At 38.6% G+C, this 18,834-nt stretch overlaps 1 protein-coding gene across 2 annotated transcripts in view; it reads left to right on the plus strand.

The window, feature by feature from the left end:
- Positions 1-18,834, plus strand: part of il6st (interleukin 6 cytokine family signal transduce) — a 97,501-nt gene that overhangs the window by 59,764 nt on the left and 18,903 nt on the right. For both annotated transcript variants that reach the window (XM_048537855.2, XM_048537844.2), the window contains exons 6-12: positions 3,897-4,051; positions 6,358-6,517; positions 9,028-9,107; positions 13,364-13,577; positions 14,711-14,899; positions 15,493-15,594; positions 17,402-17,548. In XM_048537855.2, coding sequence (XP_048393812.1) covers positions 3,897-4,051; positions 6,358-6,517; positions 9,028-9,107; positions 13,364-13,577; positions 14,711-14,899; positions 15,493-15,594; positions 17,402-17,548 — 1,047 coding nt within the window. The remainder of the gene's footprint in view (positions 1-3,896; positions 4,052-6,357; positions 6,518-9,027; positions 9,108-13,363; positions 13,578-14,710; positions 14,900-15,492; positions 15,595-17,401; positions 17,549-18,834) is intronic.

Below are 18,834 nucleotides of genomic sequence, written 5' to 3' on the forward strand. Positions count from 1 at the left end.
AGATGATCAGAGGATTTGATATGGTGGACAGTGAGAGTCTTTTTCCTAGGATGATGACATCAGCTTGTACGACGGGACATAGCTGCAAATTGAGAGATGATAGATATAAGACAGATGTCAGAGGCAGGTTCTTAACTCTGAGTAAAGGGCATGGAATGCCCTGCCTGCCACTGTAGTTAACTCAGCTACATTAGGGGCATTTAAACAGTCCTTGGATATGCATATGGATGATGATGGGATAGTGTAGGGGGAGGGGCTTAGATTAGTTTACAGGTTGGCGCAACCTTGAGGGCCAAAGGGCCTGTTCTGTGCTGTATTGTTCTATGTTCTATGTTTGGCTTTTCCTACACTAGTATGACATCTATTCATACATTCATGTGCAGTGTTAAGAATATATAGTGGAAATGTATAACAAGATGATGGAAATTTTTTTACACTGAAGTATATTTAGTTTATTTTATTTATTTTTTAAGTGTATGTATTGGCAACATCTAGTCTAACATCTGTAGAATGATGTTTGTGAACTGGGAATGGTGGGAGGCTAGCAGTTTGACCATTTGTGATTCCTTTCTAGTGTTTAATTGGAACACCGGCAATTATTTAAAAAACAAAAGAACTGCGGATGCTGTAAGTTAGGAACAAAAACAAATTTGCTAGAAAAGTTCAGGTCTGGCAGCATCTGTGAAAGAAAAGATAGTTAATGTTTCGGGTTCCCTAGCATTTTTTTAGTTTTAAAGTTTTTAGTTCTGAGGAAGGGTCACCGGACCAGAATCATTAACTTTTTTTTTCCCCTTCACAGATGCTGCCAGACCTGCTGAGCTTTCCCAGCAACTTTATTTTTGTACTAACAATTATTTGTGTAACAGGCAAATCAATGACTATCTGTGTTTCATAAATCTGTATCAGAGATAATGGGAACTGCAGATGCTGGAGAATTCCAAGATAATAAAATTTGAGGCTGGATGAACACAGCAGGCCAAGCAGCATCTCAGGAGCACAAAAGCTGACGTTTCGGGCCTAGACCCTTCATCAGAGAGCTCCGGAGGGAGGAGGGTAACTTCTTCAGGTTAGGCATCCCTGGAAGAGGCTTCGCAGTGAGGTTAAAATAGTATCAGAGATAATGGGAACTGCAGATGCTAGGCCCGAAACGTCAGCTTTTGTGCTCCTGAGATGCTGCTTGGCCTGCTGTGTTCATCCAGCCTCAAATTTTATTATCTTGGAATTCTCCAGCATCTGCAGTTCCCATTATCTCTGATACAGATTTATGAAACACAGATAGTCATTGATTTGCCTGTGTTTCATAAATCTGTATCAGAGATAATGGGAACTGCAGATGCTGGAGAATTCCAAGATAATAAAATTTGAGGCTGGATGAACACAGCAGGCCAAGCAGCATCTCAGGAGCACAAAAGCTGACGTTTCGGGCCTAGCATCTGCAGTTCCCATTATCTCTGATACTATTTTAACCTCACTGCGAAGCCTCTTCCAGGGATGCCTAACCTGAAGAAGTTACCCTCCTCCCTCCGGAGCTCTCTGATGAAGGGTCTAGGCCCGAAACGTCAGCTTTTGTGCTCCTGAGACGCTGCTTGGCCTGCTGTGTTCATCCAGCCTCACATTTTATTATCTTCATAAATCTGTAGTTGTTTTATCCTTTCTGGAATTGATAGAAATCTCATAACTGTCTTTTGATCATTGCGCTGGTCTGCTAATGTATAGAACATAGAACATAGAACAGTACAGCACAGAACAGGCCCTTCAGCCCACAATGTTGTGCCGACCATTGATCCTCATGGATGCACCCTCAAATTTCTGTGACCATATGCATGTCCAGCAGTCTCTTAAATGACCCCAATGACCTTGCTTCCACAACTGCTGCTGGCAACGCATTCCATGCTCTCACAACTCTCTGCGTAAAGAACCTGCCTCTGACATCCCCTCTATACTTTCCACCAACCAGCTTAAAACTATGACCCCTCGTGCTAGCCATTTCTGCCCTGGGAAATAGTCTCTGGCTATCGACTCTATCTATGCCTCTCATTATCTTGTATACCTCAATTAGGTCCCCTCTCCTCCTCCTTTTCTCCAATGAAAAGAGACCGAGCTCAGTCAACCTCTCTTCATAAGATAAGCCCTCCAGTCCAGGCAGCATCCTGGTAAACCTCCTCTGAACCCTCTCCAAAGCATCCACATCTTTCCTATAATAGGGCGCCCAGAACTGGACGCAGTATTCCAAGTGCGGTCTAACCAAAGTTTTATAGAGCTGCAACAAGATCTCACGACTCTTAAACTCAAACCCCCTGTTAATGAAAGCCAAAACACCATATGCTTTCTTAACAACCCTGTCCACTTGGGTGGCCATTTTAAGGGATCTATGTATCTGCACACCAAGATCCCTCTGTTCCTCCACGCTGCCAAGAATCCTATCCTTAATCCTGTACTCAGCTTTCAAATTCGACCTTCCAAAATGCATCACCTCGCATTTATCCAGGTTGAACTCCATCTGCCACCTCTCAGCCCATCTCTGCATCCTGTCAATGTCCCGCTGCAGCCTACAACAGCCCTCTACACTGTCAACGACACCTCCGACCTTTGTGTCGTCTGCAAACTTGCTGACCCATCCTTCAATTCCCTCGTCCAAGTCATTAATAAAAATTACAAACAGTAGAGGCCCAAGGACAGAGCCCTGTGGAACCCCACTCACCACTGACTTCCAGGCAGAATATTTTCCTTCTACTACCACTCGCTGTCTTCTGTCGGCCAGCCAATTCTGTATCCAAGCAGCTAAGTTCCCCTGTATCCCATTCCTCCTGACCTTCTGAATGAGCCTTCCATGGGGAACCTTATCAAATGCCTTACTGAAGTCCATATACACCACATCCACAGCTCGACCCTCATCAACCTTCCTAGTCACATCCTCAAAAAACTCGATAAGGTTTGTAAGGCATGACCTACCCCTCACAAAGCCGTGTTGACTGTATTTGATCAAGCCATGCTCTTCCAGATGGTCATAAATCTTATCCCTCAGAATCCTTTCTAACACCTTGCAGACAACAGACGTGAGACTTACCGGTCTATAATTGCCGGGGATTTCCCTATTTCCTTTCTTGAAGAGAGGAATTACATTTGCCTCTCTCCAGTCCTCAGGTACGACTCCAGTGGAGAGCGAGGATGCAAAGATCTTCGCAAGTGGCGAAGCAATTGCATTTCTCGCTTCCCAAAGCAGCCGAGGACAAATCTGATCCGGGCCTGGCGACTTGTCAATCTTAATGTTTGACAAAATTTTCAGTACATCAGCTTCCTCTATCTCTATCCATTCCAGCATGCACACCTGCTCTTCAAAGGTTTCATCCCTGAAGTTCCTCACCAATGTTACACACTCCAAATATACCAGGAACTTGTTTTTATTAAAAAAGGTAAAATGTAAAATTCAAGCTTTTAGCTAAAAAAGTGAAGCCACAGATTCCACAATTAAAGCAGGTTTGTATTATTCAAGAGTCAAACAAGGTTACATCAAAGACTTAACCTCCTATACGCCAACATCCAGAATGAACATCAGTTAACAGAAAAATTGCAGTTCACTGCAAAGTGCAAATTGTATATTCATTGGCAGATATACTTAAGACGCATATTAGTTTACATTTTGACTGCTATGCTAATTCTTATAAAACTGTTGTTAAAACAATTTAGCTCTGTCTATTTTTTTTAAAGCTAACCTGACCTCTAGCCAACAGCATGAATAATTAACCCAAGTTCTGCAAGATTGTACAATCATGGAGACCCTGGAATAAGGATTGCATGATACTTACTATTTTCCTGTCTGCATGATTTTGCTAGTGTCTCCAAATCTGGTTTTACAGTTATCTACCCATATTAAATTAATTTCTCTTGTGTTTCAGTAAAACCTGATCCTCCAGTGATAACTTCAGCACAACAAATTAAAAACATGAGCACAGTCTTGTCTGTGAAGTGGGAAAAACCATCTGTACCAGCTACATATAAACTCAAGTACATCCTGCGATATAAAATTGTTGGCCCTCAGAACTGGATGCAGGTAAATTGTAGCCATGGTAGAGAAACCTGAACATGTTTGTTACACATGTAAAAGATAGCTTGTAAAATTCACAGCTAAAAGAACAAGTAAATAGAATAGAACATTACAGCCCTTCAGCCCTCTATTGTGCCAACCTGCCATACTGATCTGAAGCCCATCTAACCTACACTATTCCGTGTACGTCCATATGCTTATCCAATGACGACTTAAATGTACCTAAAGTTGGCGAATCTACTACTGTTGTAGGCAAAGCGTTCCGTTCCCTTACTACTCTGAGTAAAGAAACTACCTCTGACATCTGTCCTATATCTTTTACCCCTCAATTTAAAGTAATGCCCCCTTGTGCTCACTGTCACCATCCTAGGAAAAAGGCTCTCCCTATCTAACCCTCTGATTATTTTGTATGTTTCAATTAAGTCACCTCTCAACCTTCTTCTCTCTAATGAAAACAGCCTCAAGTCCCTCAGCCTTTCCTCGTAAGACCTTCCCTCCGTACCAGGCAACATCCAAGTAAATCTCCTCTGCACCCTTTCCAAAGCTTCCACATCCTTATAATGCGGTGACCAGAACTGTACACAATACTCCAAGTGCGGTGGCGCCAGAGATTTTGTACAGCTGCAGCATAACCTCTTGGTTCTGGAACTTGATCCCTCTATCAATAAAAAGCTAAAACACTGTGTGCCTTCTTAACAGCCCTGTCAACCTGGGTGGCAACTTTCAAGGATCTGTGTACATGAACACCGAGATCTCTCTGCTCATCTACACTACTAAGAATCTTACCATTAGCCCTGTACTTTGCTTTCTGATTACTCCTACCAAAGTGCATCACCTCACACTTGTCTGCATTAAACTCCATTTGCCACCTCTCAGCCCAGCTCTGCAGCTTATCTATGTCTCTCTGCAACCTACAGCAGCCTTCGTCACTATCCACAACTCCACCGACCTTTAGTGTCGTCTGCAAATTTACTAACCCAGTAGTTGAATCTAGTCTCCTGATAGTCAGACACTGGACTTACCTGAAAGACACACGTCAGTATTTCTCCATGTCCTGACAATGATTTTGGCAGTGATTACCCTGAAAGTTTAAATTTGTAAACGGTAATTACCTGTCATCTGAAATCATTCCTGAAAAGGTAGCTTCCTTTGGAACAGCTAGAATTGTTGAGGAAGCCCAACACACTAGACTTCCATTAACTTCTTTATAGTGACAGAAAACAAAGGAAACTTCATACTTATGAAACTTTAAAGACCAAAAAGATGTCTCTATTTTAAGAGGCACTGCTTTGATTAAACTGAAGCTGCGTGAGAAGTGGTTGGATGTGGATTCAAGTCCTATCATGACAGAAATAACCTTGTTATTTACAAGCAACATTGCAAATGAATCGAGGGGAGTATGTAGTTGCTTTGAAATATATTTGGAGCCAGTCTTCCTTTTGACACATTGATTTCAAGAAAAGCCAAGGGTGAAGAGCTGACATTTAGAAATCAAGCAACATTAAAAACATCTAATAATGTAATTTGTACACTGAATCAAGATATTTGTTATTTGTGGATTTAAAGGATTCACATGTCAGATTCTCAATGTTAGTCACCAATTCTACTTCTCTAATTATGCAATTTTATTTTGATAACTAAATCATCCTCGGGTTTACTCAACTTTTACAAATATGTAGTTATTTTCCCATAATTTTCAATTTGCCGTGTATTTTTTTGGGGCATATGTGTTTTTTTCGTTCTGAATGTTAAACTGGGGAAGAGCTAAGATCAGGGTAATTTACAAAAGTACTAGAAGCTTTCGTTTGTTACAATAAAATTATTCAAGATCAGAATTTGCTGTTATTTAAACTCTGATCTCCACTTTGCTTTCTGAGAATAACTAGCAAGTACAAGAAATAGTTGGCTTTTTTCATTTCCTAAAAATTTGAATAGTACAGTAAAAGTGATTATATTTCCATAATTAAATACACACATTCAGTTTAGTTCCAATCATATGGTTTAATAAAGCATCTGTTTGCATGAATCAGCTTAATCACAGCAGATGCCTATTCTGTGCCTGTTAACCATTACGTTTTTTAACTAGGTATTGAGATCAGTGTAATCCTACTTTTGATGTTTCATCTGTTGCTAAGTAAGCATTTGTCACTTTTTTTGGTCTCTGCTTTCTTCCGTCACATCTGTGATAGTGAAGTTCTTGGCTATTTCTGAAATGCACATGTAAATGACTGAGAATTTGCTAATGATTTATTTATTAATGACTACAGCACACAATGAATATATTATAACTTTTGCAATTATTTTCTTGACAGGTTCCTCCTGAGGATACAGACACTCAAAAAGAATCTTTCTCCATTCAAGAACTGAAACCTTTCACTGAGTACGCTTTCACAATTCGCTGCAAGAGAAATGATGAGACAGGATACTGGAGTGACTGGAGTTTGGAGAAAATTGGAAAAACACCTGAAGCCAGTATGTAGAATAAAGAAATGGAAATGCCATTTCCTCTGTCCATATTTTAATTTAAAATCTGCCAAAAGAATTCACTTAAGATACTTTTTGAATGATGACACTTCTGGTGCTGTTGTATCCAACACTATGACCATTCATTTCCTCTCTTACTAGTGCACAGAGGTATAGAATCATTACAAACACAAGATCCCTACAGTGTGGAAGCAGGCCATTCAGCCCATCCCACCCAGACCCACCCTCTGCATTTCCCATGGCTAATCCAACGATCTGCATGTTTCTGAATTGAGATGAAACCCACATACTCTTGAGGAGAAGGTGATTGTCTGCATGGAGCACTGAGGCAGCAGTGCTAACCACTGAGTCGCCATTCCATGTATAAGATATGCAGCAGCAACTCCCCTTCAATGTCTTTCTAATCTTCAAACTCTGGCCTTGTCCTTCCAATGGTAACAGATGCATAGGAAAATCATCACCTGCAGTGTCCCTCCCTCCATAAAGTCACAAGCATTCCGACTTAACTGTCATGAGGTCAAATTCCTTGAACGCCCTCATTAATTGCACTCTGGTGTACCAAGTTGCAAGGACTGATGCAGTTCAAGATGGAGGCTCACCACAACCTTACCAAGCATTTAGGAAGAGCAAACTCTATGGTCTTGCCAGCAATGTGCTTATGCCTTAAACTATTTTATTTTAAAAGTCGTCTTTTGGCATTGCATCATTAGAACAAGGTGCAATTGATGTCACTTAACTTCCAGATTGATCTGCCATCACTTGGAGTTTGTGGAACAGAGTTGCAAATGTCTGTAGCCCTTGCTTTATACACTTTTGTTAATTTCACATCTGAGAGGTCTGGCTGAAATCATTTTAGGTTATGTCCCAACCAGTGGAGATGGTTTCCATCTACTCTCAGTTCCCCTTAATTTTTATACAAAACTTCAATCAAATGATTGCTTAATTTTGTAGACTTTAGGAACTGCATCAGTGGTTTGTGTAATCTGTGAAATTCACTTCTTTAAAAGGCAGTGGATACAGAAACTTTAAATATTTTTAAGGCAGAGGTAGATAAGTTCTTGATTACCAAGGGGATGAAAGATTATCAGGCTCTGGCTATGCAGAAATGTAGAGTTGAGGTTAAAGTCAAGTCAGCCATGTTCTTAAAGCAGCTCTTAAGGTTCAAGTGCCCCACTATTGCTCCTTGCTCATATGCTTGTACCTCTTCAGAAAGCAACCAGTTAGTCAAAAGCAACATTCCCTTCAAAAATGCATGTTAGCAGTTCCTAAACACTTTTTTCCCCCATGTGGCCACCAGTTCTTAGATGAATTCTTTCTTTCTCTATAGGCCTCCCCACCACTGAAGTTAAACTGACTTGATCTATAATTGCTGGCTTATCCTTACAAATTGTTTTGAACAAGGACATGTTTGCATTCCTCCAATTTGCTCAAATCTCCTCTGAATCTAGGGAAGATTGTTACATTATGGATAGTGCCCCTAGATATTTCACTCTTTCTAATTTTTCACACAGTGTATTCCTTCAATGTCCTTGGATATGTTTGTGTTCTTAGTGAGTTGTCGGTTTTGGGTATTGATTGCCTATCTAATACCTCCTCATTATCACTGTTGAACCTTTCTAATGTCAGAGCTTTCTTCTATCACCATAGCCTGGGTAGTATCAACCCCCTTGATTTAAAAACAGATGCAAAGCATTATCGCCTACTTGGGATACTTAGGACCAGCCCTGTTCAAGTGTAGTCCAACTAGCTTGCCAATTTCCCAGTACCTCAGAAATCTAAAGCCTCCTGCACAATGTTGTGGTGTTTTTTCAGCCTTGTATTCATCTGCTGAACAAAATCTTCCTTCCTGCCCAAGTCCTTTTGTTGTCTGCAATGGTACAATTTCACATTCTGTTCATCCATACAATTTTACAATTTTTACATTGTATTTCCATTTGCTTGATGGTTAAAGTGAGTGGATAACAATATCTCTTTTTTATTTTGCCTGCTTTTTGTAAACTTCATAATTTACTTTTCTGCTTAGCTTTGTGTCATCAAAAAAATTTGGTGACCATACCCTCCATCCTTTCTTCCATATTATTTGTACAAATGGTAAATAGTTGAGATTCCAGGGCCAATCCCTGTGACAACACTTGTTGCACCTTGCCAAACAGGAAAACACCCATTTATGCCTGCCTCTGCTTAGTGTTAGCATACCAAAATTCTACGTGTACCAATATGCTAGCCCTGAAATCATGAGCTTTTATTTTCTGAAGTAACATTTTGATGTGGCAGTTTATCCAATGCCTTTTGCAAGTCTGTACTCAACATACACTGGTTCTCCTGTATCAAAGCACATGTTACTTTCTCAAAGAACTCCAGTAGATTAAAACTGTTGACATGAAACCATGATGCTCAAGAAGTACATTTGTACAATGATACTTCTAAATACTGTGTTGAATTATTCCCCGTTTATTTTCATTGCATAAAAAATTTATCGCCAACATTTTTATTACCAGAGCCATTCCGAGGTCCACCCATTTGGAGAACAGTAGAAAATCTGGATTCTTCAAAGAGAAGGATCTGTATCATGTGGAAGGTAACTTTGTCTTCTGATTGATTTATTTTCTATGTTAAGATGTATGCCTTAAGTCTACAAGTACCTAATGACAAATATAGAGGAAATGTTCCTTAAACCAAATTGGCTGATGTTTTATTTGTGAATATGGCTGACTGTGTGTGTTTCTCATTCCTAGCTTGTTCAGTGCCCAATTAGGATTAAATGGTGCTGCAAATTGGACCATTCTGATAATATCTAATATTCAACAGAGGACAGGCAGAATAAGAACTAAGATATTCCAATATGTGCCTTGTTTTGGATGCTGATGTTGCCTGTTGCATCATAAACTTTGGTTATTTGATCTTCCTTGGATGTCATGCTATCTTCTTCTTTGTTACTCCTGCCCTTCTCTCTTCCACTGCCTTAAAAAAAACACCCTTGAATCTCTATTTTTCAGTACTCATGAAAAATCATCATCCTTTTAAAGATTAAGTATGTTTCTATGCAAACTGTACCTGATCTGTGTCTTATAACAGAAAGAGGGCAAGAAAAACAATCAGAAATAGAGACAAGAGTCAGCCATCCAGCCTCCCAAACTTTCTCTTGTGTTTAATAGGTTTATGGCTGATCTGATACTCTCTCATCCGCCTTTCTCCATAACCTTCGATTTCCCCTCCTGAACAGGAATCTATCTATCTTAGCAGTAATTCTGACTTTCAATTATCACTTATTGTATTTTGCTTTTACATTTGGAGAACAAGTGGAACTTGGTGTTGCATAACAAGGGGTCTTGGAATTCAAGCTATGGCCAGTTCAATAAGAATTCGTGAGTAAATTCAGTTAACCTGAAGGTGAATCTTTTTGAGGGCCAGAGACAGCAGACATGAAGGCAGGAAGGGAACTTAATGTTGTGGATGGTAACCGATGAGTAACCTTTCCATGGTTGTCCATATTAAGGTCTGGGCAGGCCCAAACTCTGCCGCCTTGTCATGTAGCCATAAAAACGCTTGAGGTTAATTAATAATTATTTTAAGGACCATAGCCTTTTAGGGCAACAATTATTTCGGGTGCAGGTGAAAAAGTGGGTCTGTCCAGTTATTTCATATTGCAGGCCTTTGGTTGTGTAGGAGATGGGAGAGTCTGACAGTCCGTGCTAATGTGTGCACAGTTAAGAGAATAGAACTAGTGCAGGGGCATGGCAACTGAGCAATAACCCTACCCTTGCTTCTGACCCTCTGTTACCCTCGTCTGCAGGCCCTGCACTCAGGAAAACAGCATTCTATTAAAGTATTTATTGTTATAAAGTAGAGGTTGACCCGCATCTGAGAACTAAAACTGAAATACCTAGAGGTGCACCTTGGCCCATAATCTATTAAAGGAATGTGAAAAGTGGTGTAACCTGCCTTTACTGCAACTTTTAGTCGTTAAATAAAATAAATCCCTGACACCCTTGCTTTATAGTCAGCAAGTCACAATTTATTTATCTAACTCTAACAGTGAACAATTTACTAAACTATTAACAAACTGAATAAACCCCTTCAAACTACTAACTATTCCTGACTAAATCAACATTCTAATGGAATGCTGATCCAATAAATACATGTCCCACTTGTATTAAAGAAAATAGAATTTAGTCTCTTGAAATTATAGCCAAGTTATGTGTCTTCTGAAATGCTGTTTGCTCTCTTGGTGAATTCTTCTATCAGGAGGCCCTTCTCCATTGATTCTTCCGTCAGGAATGTTTACTAGTTGTGCCATGGTTACCTTTTGTTCTGTAGATGGTGATTTCTATAAGACGTGGGGGTCTGAGAGCCAGTGATTCTCTTGAGAGCTGATGACTGTTAAACTCTGGTAGATGGCAGCTAGCTTTCCTGTCTTTATCCAACTGCCCCTTTCTTTAATGCCCTTGATGACATATCAATTTCATTCAGTAGAATTGGTCCTATGTTGTCAAAGCCATCAAATTTAAATTGCATTAGTTTTTGGTATCTAAGTGCCTAGTTCAAATTGATTGGCTAAATTCAAAACCCTGTTGTCCTGGTCTGCTAACTGTACGGCCTTTTAATACAAATGTTTCAATTCAGGAGCTCTCTATATGTACTTGCAAACTTTCAAGCTGCTGCTCACAAATATTCTTTTTTAAATCTCTAAGCATAGAAAAAACAGTATTTTAAAGGGACCACACAATGCTTTCATCTCTAGCATTTTACAAATGACGGGTTCTAATTACTTGCCTCCCAATCCACAAGTGCCTCTAGCCAACTTTGCAATATTATCCATATAATGCCTTTGACTGAAAGACATGTTTAAGATTGGCCAATGGTTGTACAGCACATAAAACATTACTTTTTTATATATTGTACTCTGCTGATTTAGTCATGGTTGTGTATATCAATGTTGCAAAAATTAAGTTGCTATGTAATTAGATTTCAGCTGTCATACACTTTATTTCTAATTTATCTGTCTTAGTGAATTATACAGGGACCATTTGTCCTCTGAGAATAAGATTATAAAAATAAATATTGCTAAATTTTTTGTTCTTTAAAAGGATTAATTCCAAATAACCTCGTGAAACGAAATGGAATTTGAGAATTTTCTGTTATGGCACAAATATCTACCTCTTCTTATTCAGTCAGTTGTTTAAACTGCATTTCCTTAAGTTTTTCAGACTGGAGGAGCGTGATGGTTCCCATGGTGCGGTGCTTGGATTGTTGCTTTTTTAAACGTGTAAATGACTTTGGACATTGGAATAGAGGGGTAAAATTTGCTAGATTTTGATGCCAAACCTTGTGGTGTAGCTGACATTTTAGGAATATAGCAACTGAATGCAATAGGAAGTGGCCCAGTGGATGTGCTTGCAGAATAATTAGGTGGAAAATGGAATTTAATAAGGACTGTGTAAGGCTATATTTTGGCAGAGGGTGAAAGAGGCAATAAAAGCTTAATGACACTGTCCTATTGTGGTCAGAGACAAAGGAACCTCAAGGCAGGAAATGTTGAGAGCAATTAGCAAATCATTTGGAATATTGTGCCTCATAAATAGAGATACTGAGTATAAAAGTAGAAGTTATGGTGAACAAAAACAAGTTGCTGGAAAAGCTCAATAGGTCTGGCAGCATCTGTGAAGAAAAACCGGAGTGAACCATTTCTGAGAAAGGGTCACTGGACCTGAAACGTTGACTCTGATTTTTCTTCACAGATGCTGCCAGACCTCCTGAGCTTTTCCAGCAACTTCTGATTTTTGTTCCTGATTTTACAACATCCACAGATTTTTGGGTTAACAAAAGTTGTGGTGAATCTGGTTAGACCACAACTGCTGAAATACATCCAGTTGTAATCCCCACAGCTAAGGAAGGATAAGGATTCATGAGGGCAGATGGAGGAAAATTGTTCCAGAATTCAGATATTAGCTACATCATGTTAGAAAAGCTGTGGCAAATATCTGATGGTACATGACGGCTTAAGGTCCACAGAGTAAGTGTTATGGGCAAGTGATGCAGGAAGGCATGTATGGAAGAATATGCAGTGAGTGATAACAGCCTGGAATTTCAATATCGACAAGAATGATAGAAACTGAGACAACGAATGATTTCATTTGACAGAAATAATGAACAGTGGAATGGGATTCGTCAGTTTTATAGTGAGCCAGCAGTGGCTAAAAGTGGGGAACGCTTCTGTACTGGTTTCTACAACAATCCTAAAGTTCTTTGGTGAGATGAGATCAAATTACAGGACGATGTTAAACATCAGTGGTGTATCAGGAATAGTATCTAAAATTAGGATGTAATCTAATGCATTTTAATAGTTCTGACTCCCTTCACGTGTGTCTCTTCAAATGACATACTGTTATTTTACCCGATCTAGCAGACTGAACAGATTCTGTTATTCTTGTGGAACAAGGAATGTACTTTGTTGGGGGGAAATGTTTGGAGTGAGATCATTTTCCAACATGCTGGGAAAAACATGAAGGAATTCTTGCTCAAAAAGTAATGTTACACTTCAGAATGTCTTGGATTATATTTTACTATTATCTTGCTATGAATTAAATTCGCTGTGAGTCTTTCTTTTAAAAATCACTCTTCTGAAACGGCACACATTTGAAGCCTGAAAATGCAAAAATAAAAGAGACTGCATTTGTTCATTGTAAGTGATTTGATATCAGCTAAATTATGCCAAAGTTGATGTTTATGTCTTTAGTCTGGCCTTTTGTACAAATATCTTTAAAAATCGCTTTGTCCAGTCCTCAATTTCCACATAGTTTAGAAGGATTTTAAACTTTAGTTTTCAAATTGCAGGAACTAGAAAAGTCAGATGCTAATGGGATTATCGTGAAGTACAAAATGACAATTAAGAAAAAAAGTTCCACGAACATCAAAAAGATTGAAACAAAGAAACTGGAATATAATATTACCCTTTCTGATGGGGAGTATGAAATCACACTTGGAGCCAGCAACTCAGCTGGTGACTCTCCTAATGAAATTTTAATACTGCCAGCAGTAACAGAATCAGGTAAGATTTCTAATATAATACAAAATAGTATGTGAAAATAGACCATTCATTCTTTCAAATCCATCCCTTCTACATATTTGTACTGCTGAGAAATTATCACCCACTAGATCTCCTGAGGAATACTAAGCAGAACAGGGAAAATCTTCCAAGACTTTCAAGCTGTATGAAATCTTGTTCCCTTATAGTGAAAGCACTCAAGTCAAATTTCAAGATACTTTGCCCTACTTGCAACTAAATGTATTCAACTGGTTGCTTTCAAAAAATGTACAACAGGAATAGGGGATGAGATAACTTAGTTGGTTGAATGGCTGTTTGGTGATTTAGAATAATGCCAATAGCGTGGGTTCAGTTACTGCACTGACTGAGGTTACCATGAAGAACCCTTTTTCTCAAGCCCTCTCTCTCCTCAGCTGAGACATGTTGATTCTTGGGTTAAACCACCACCTTGCCCCCTTGCTAATAAGAGTAGCCCTATGGTGTGGTAAGACTTTTGGAAGAGAAACCAAAGGCTGGAGTTAAAACATTTCACAGCAACAATTTTCACTTGGAGGAAGTGGGTGGAGTTGGGGGGGGGTGCGGGTGCGGGGAAAGGAGTTTGGGACATGTTGGACTTCCATTCTTTGAAGTGAGGAGGGCTCTTGCAATGACCAGGTATCCTGTGAAATGCAGTGATTCAAGCATGCAGCTCATTTTCATCTTACGGGCAAGAAATGCTGGTCCTGCAGTGACGCATATCACAAAAGAATTTTGAAAACTGTTCATTATTTGATCTAGCTGTAGTTTCAAGATGATAGTAATTACAAATTTCAGATAATGGGAGGAAGAAATATTGGGTCAATTCGGCGGGGTGGGGGAAACTAGGAAATTGTTCCCTGAGATGCCACTGAATGCAATCAAGAAAAGTCAAGCGTAAGTTACGTAAGTCCCAGGTGTCAGCCTTGAATATTTATTCCAATCTCTGAAGTACAGCTTGAACCCAAAAGTTGGGTTTTGGAATGTTATGGGTGAGTCGAGATTAACAGAAGTATGTATGACTTACAATCAGGAAAATTTCCATAAGAGCTTTAGAAGTGGCTTTCAATTCAAGGGAGCAATTGTTCCTCTCCATGCAAGATGTGTTTATTCTGTTTCAGCATTTCTGCCCGTACAAAATGTCAGTACCTACCCTCAAGCTGGTCAGTTGATGGTGGAGTGGAAGTCGCCTGGCTCTGCAGTGAGTGGCTACGTGATAGAATGGTGTGAAGAGTCCATCAAAGATTCATGCTCTGAACCCCTTTACTGGAAAACTGTGAAAAAAGCTGCAAGCAAGGTTTTTTTAAAAGGTGCATATTTCTGTCGTTTCTATCAACATTTGTAGAACAAAGGGTTTGCTTGATTGCCTGTAAGTTTTTTTTATTTTGATTTTTGTCCCATGATTTTGTGCCAGAACATGGGAGTGATTTTCAACATTTGTACTTCTGGATTGGCATCTTCCTGGTTGAGAGGAGCTTATTGGAAATTTATGTACAAGTGGTGTTTGGTTGTCCAGCTAGAATTTTAAAATGGTTAGAAACCTCTACACCATGCATTTACTAAGGTTATTCTTCCTTTTTCAAAAAAAAGTACTCTGCGAATGTACTTTTATTTTACTGGATTTCATAACTTTCATAAGCATGTGATCGGAATAATGGTACTTGGACAGAAACGTAGAATTAATTCTATTACATCCAATCACTGTTGCTGATCAAAGCAGCCATTAGGTTTGTACGAAAAAAAATTACAGGTCAGAAATGTAAGGTTACTTGCTTTTTCACAGGAAAGACTTAACAACAAGATTTATTTTTCGAAACCAGTTAGGAGTGCTAAATGAGGAATAGCTATAAAGTTGTTCAAATTGTACAAATTCCAATTGAAAATCATTTTATTGCTTCTACAGATAATATAATGCCATTCAAGCGCTACAAGATAACTATCTACCCTATGTATAGTGGTCGACCAGGAGCTCCACGTTCAAAACTGGCATATCTGCAGCAGGATCGTACGTACGCACTAGTTATGATAATGATAAAATGCAGAGCGTATTCATAGAAAATAGCTTAAGTAATTAAATGCATTTGTACAGTATTTATATATAATTAATTCACCTACATATTCAATACATACTATCAGAATTTCTTAAAATTTAATGGAACATATTACAGAAGGGATCTCACTAGGTAGTGTTTTAGAACAGCGCTGGTGGTTCAGGTGCATAATTCTTTGAAATTTGTGTCACAGGTAGACTGGATGGTTAAGATGTTTAGCATGTTTGCCTTCACTGCTTATACCATTTTGAGTATAGGAGTTGGCATGTTCTGTTGAGGTTGTACCAGATGTTGGTGAGTTTTCTTCTGGAGTACCATGTGCAGTTCTAGTCACACAGCTACAAGAAGGATTTATAAAGTTGGGAAGGGTTCAGAAAAGATTTACCATGATGTTGCCAGGAATGGCAGGTTTGAGATCTAAAAATAGGCTGGATAGGCTGAGAAAGTGTAGCAGGTTGAGGGGTGACCTTTATAGAAGTTTATAAAATAACGAGGGGTACCGATAGAGTTAACAGTAGTTGTCTTTTCTCGGGGTTGAGGTATTTCAATACTAGAGGGCACATTTTTAAGGTGAGAGGAGAGAGATTTTAAAGACATGAGGGACAATTTGTTTTACACAGAAGGTTCGTGTGTGGAATGAACTTCCAGAGAAAGTGGTAGATGTAAGGTTTAAAAGACATATGGATAAGTACATGAACAAGAAAGATTCAGAGGAATATGGGCCAGGCACAGTTGGATGGGACTAGTTTTCTTTGGGATCATGGTTGGCATGGGCGAGTTGGATCAAAGGGTCTGTTTCCCTGCTGTGTGACTGTACAATTCTGTGTGGAATGAACTGCTAGAGGAAATGGTGTAGGCAGGTACAGGCACAACATTTAAGAGACACTTGGATAAGTACATGAATAGGAAAGGTTTGAAGAGATATATGCTATACGCAGGGAAATGGGACTAGTTTAGTTTGGGAACATGTTTGACATGGATGAGTTGGACCAAAGGGTCTGTTTCTATGCTATATGACTCTGACTAGCATCACTGGGAGCTAACTGTTCAATTCTTTAAGAATTCCTCATTGTTAGGCTGGTCAATTTCCAGAAAATCCTAATTTAGAAGCTTTTGTGATCCAGTGGTAGTGTCCCTATCTCTGAGCCAGAAACCAGGGTTCAAGTCCTAGCTGCTCCAGAAGTAGCATATCTAAACAGGTTGATATTAAAAAATAACACCAAGAATATCCTTTAAAATTAGTTTGACCCCAATTCCTAGTCGGCAAAATTGTCAACTTGCCACTGACACTTCTTCAGAATGTGAAGTGAAAAATTTATTGATAATTTTAGTACGCTTGAGATTTTGAGGTTTACGTGTGTGTGTGTGTGAATTCATTTGTATTTTTGTGCTGTATGCAGCTTTGAAAAGCTGATGCCTAAAGTGCTATAGGTACTTTAAGCAACCTAGTCAAACATGTAATGACACAGCTCTCTCAGAGGTGGGACTTGAACTGAGACTTTCTGGCCCAGAGATAGGAATACTGCCCCCATGCCATTAGATTCCCTATAAAGTGGCACAGTATGCAATACTAATACTGATCTTTCCCTGATAAGCACAAAATGAAATGCACCTGATTATTAATAGATGACATACTTCGCAGAATAATTGGAGTAGGAAAGGTTAGATAAGAAGATGCCTGAAAATATAGAATTGCTTTTACAACCTGAATATTTTACACTGTACAAGCTGTGGTAAAAGCGAGATCTTTCCATTTCTTAGGTCCAGCAAGTGGTCCTTTAGTTCATCTGAAACATGTGGGGAAAAAAGAAGTCAAATTGATGTGGAGTGAAATTCCTGTCAAGGAACAACGTGGTTTCATCACACATTACACCATATTTTATAGGAGTTGCACTGCAAATGAAACAAGTAAGCAAAAAGATAATATTCACACATTTCTTTTAAATGAAATGTCTACAATGCAATGGCTTTGGAAAGACTCTTCAACTGAAATGGTCTAGATTGCCATTTCAGAAATACTGAACTTTCAGCATTATTTTTAATTTTACTTGTATTTAGTATTTTGGTATTTTCTGCAGGATTCGGTTGTAAATGTTAAAAGCTACATCTGTGCAATTTTTTTGTGTTCATAACATTATGTTCTGCATTTAAAGTACTTCAAATTCATATACTCATCTGTGATTATAAGTGCACTTTGTAGTTTATTTAGGCTATGCATATGGGAAGATCCCACAAAAATGGGAAGATCCCACAAAAAGCATGGCGATATGTGGGCATATAATTTGTTTAGATGATTATCAATAAAGTTTAGTTAGAAAACAGAATTATCCTTATATCCTATTTAAATGTCAGTGGACATTTTTATGTAAATCAGAACTTAAATTAACGTCTTACTTTCACCAATACAGCCCACCTCATTTCAGCACAGGTTTGTCAGCCTTGTGCTAAGATCCTGGTGTTGGTCTTCAAGCCTTTGAATGAGAAAATAATACTACCTCAGAGCCAAGTCTGTAACAGAATCAAGCAAAGTGAAATGATATCACAGCAAACATAAGAATTTTTAAGCTCTTCTACACACTGCTTGATGGAATTTCTTCATAACTTTCTCAGCTGCAAAACAATCAAATAAAGTGGAATGGATTGGATGAGGATGTAATGACCTGGAACATGCTCATTAATCAGCAACATGATCAGTCTATTTTGAAATCCGTTCATAGCTTATTCCTATTAGCTGGTATTCAATCATGATGTATATTGATATTTTTAAAAATGAGATGTTCCTTTTTAAAAATTAAATTATTAAAATTATTTTCTTATACCAAAACATTTTGTTTGTTTAAAACTGGAATTTTATAGAAACTATTAGAGGATTCTTTCTAACAATAAAAAGCTTACCTGTTACTTTTCCTTTCCACTAAGTCCCTGTTGCAGTATTACTTCTGACCCATTAAAATAATCCTGTTTTAACATGTGCATTGAAATATCACAGGCTTACTTTACAAAAGCATAAAACTTAGGATTGAGGCATTTTTAAGTAAAAATGAAAGACTTGGAATTATTTTTAAGGCAAAACTTTTGATAATCAGGCTTTTAAAGTCAATCATTATTTTTAAAAATCAGTTTAGCAACTGCTGTAATGCTAACTGATTACCATTGGTTTGAAAACTTTCCCCTCTGCATGATGTTTAAATGAA

This window comes from Stegostoma tigrinum, chromosome 1, assembly GCF_030684315.1.
Source record: "Stegostoma tigrinum isolate sSteTig4 chromosome 1, sSteTig4.hap1, whole genome shotgun sequence".
NCBI lineage: Eukaryota > Metazoa > Chordata > Chondrichthyes > Orectolobiformes > Stegostomatidae > Stegostoma > Stegostoma tigrinum.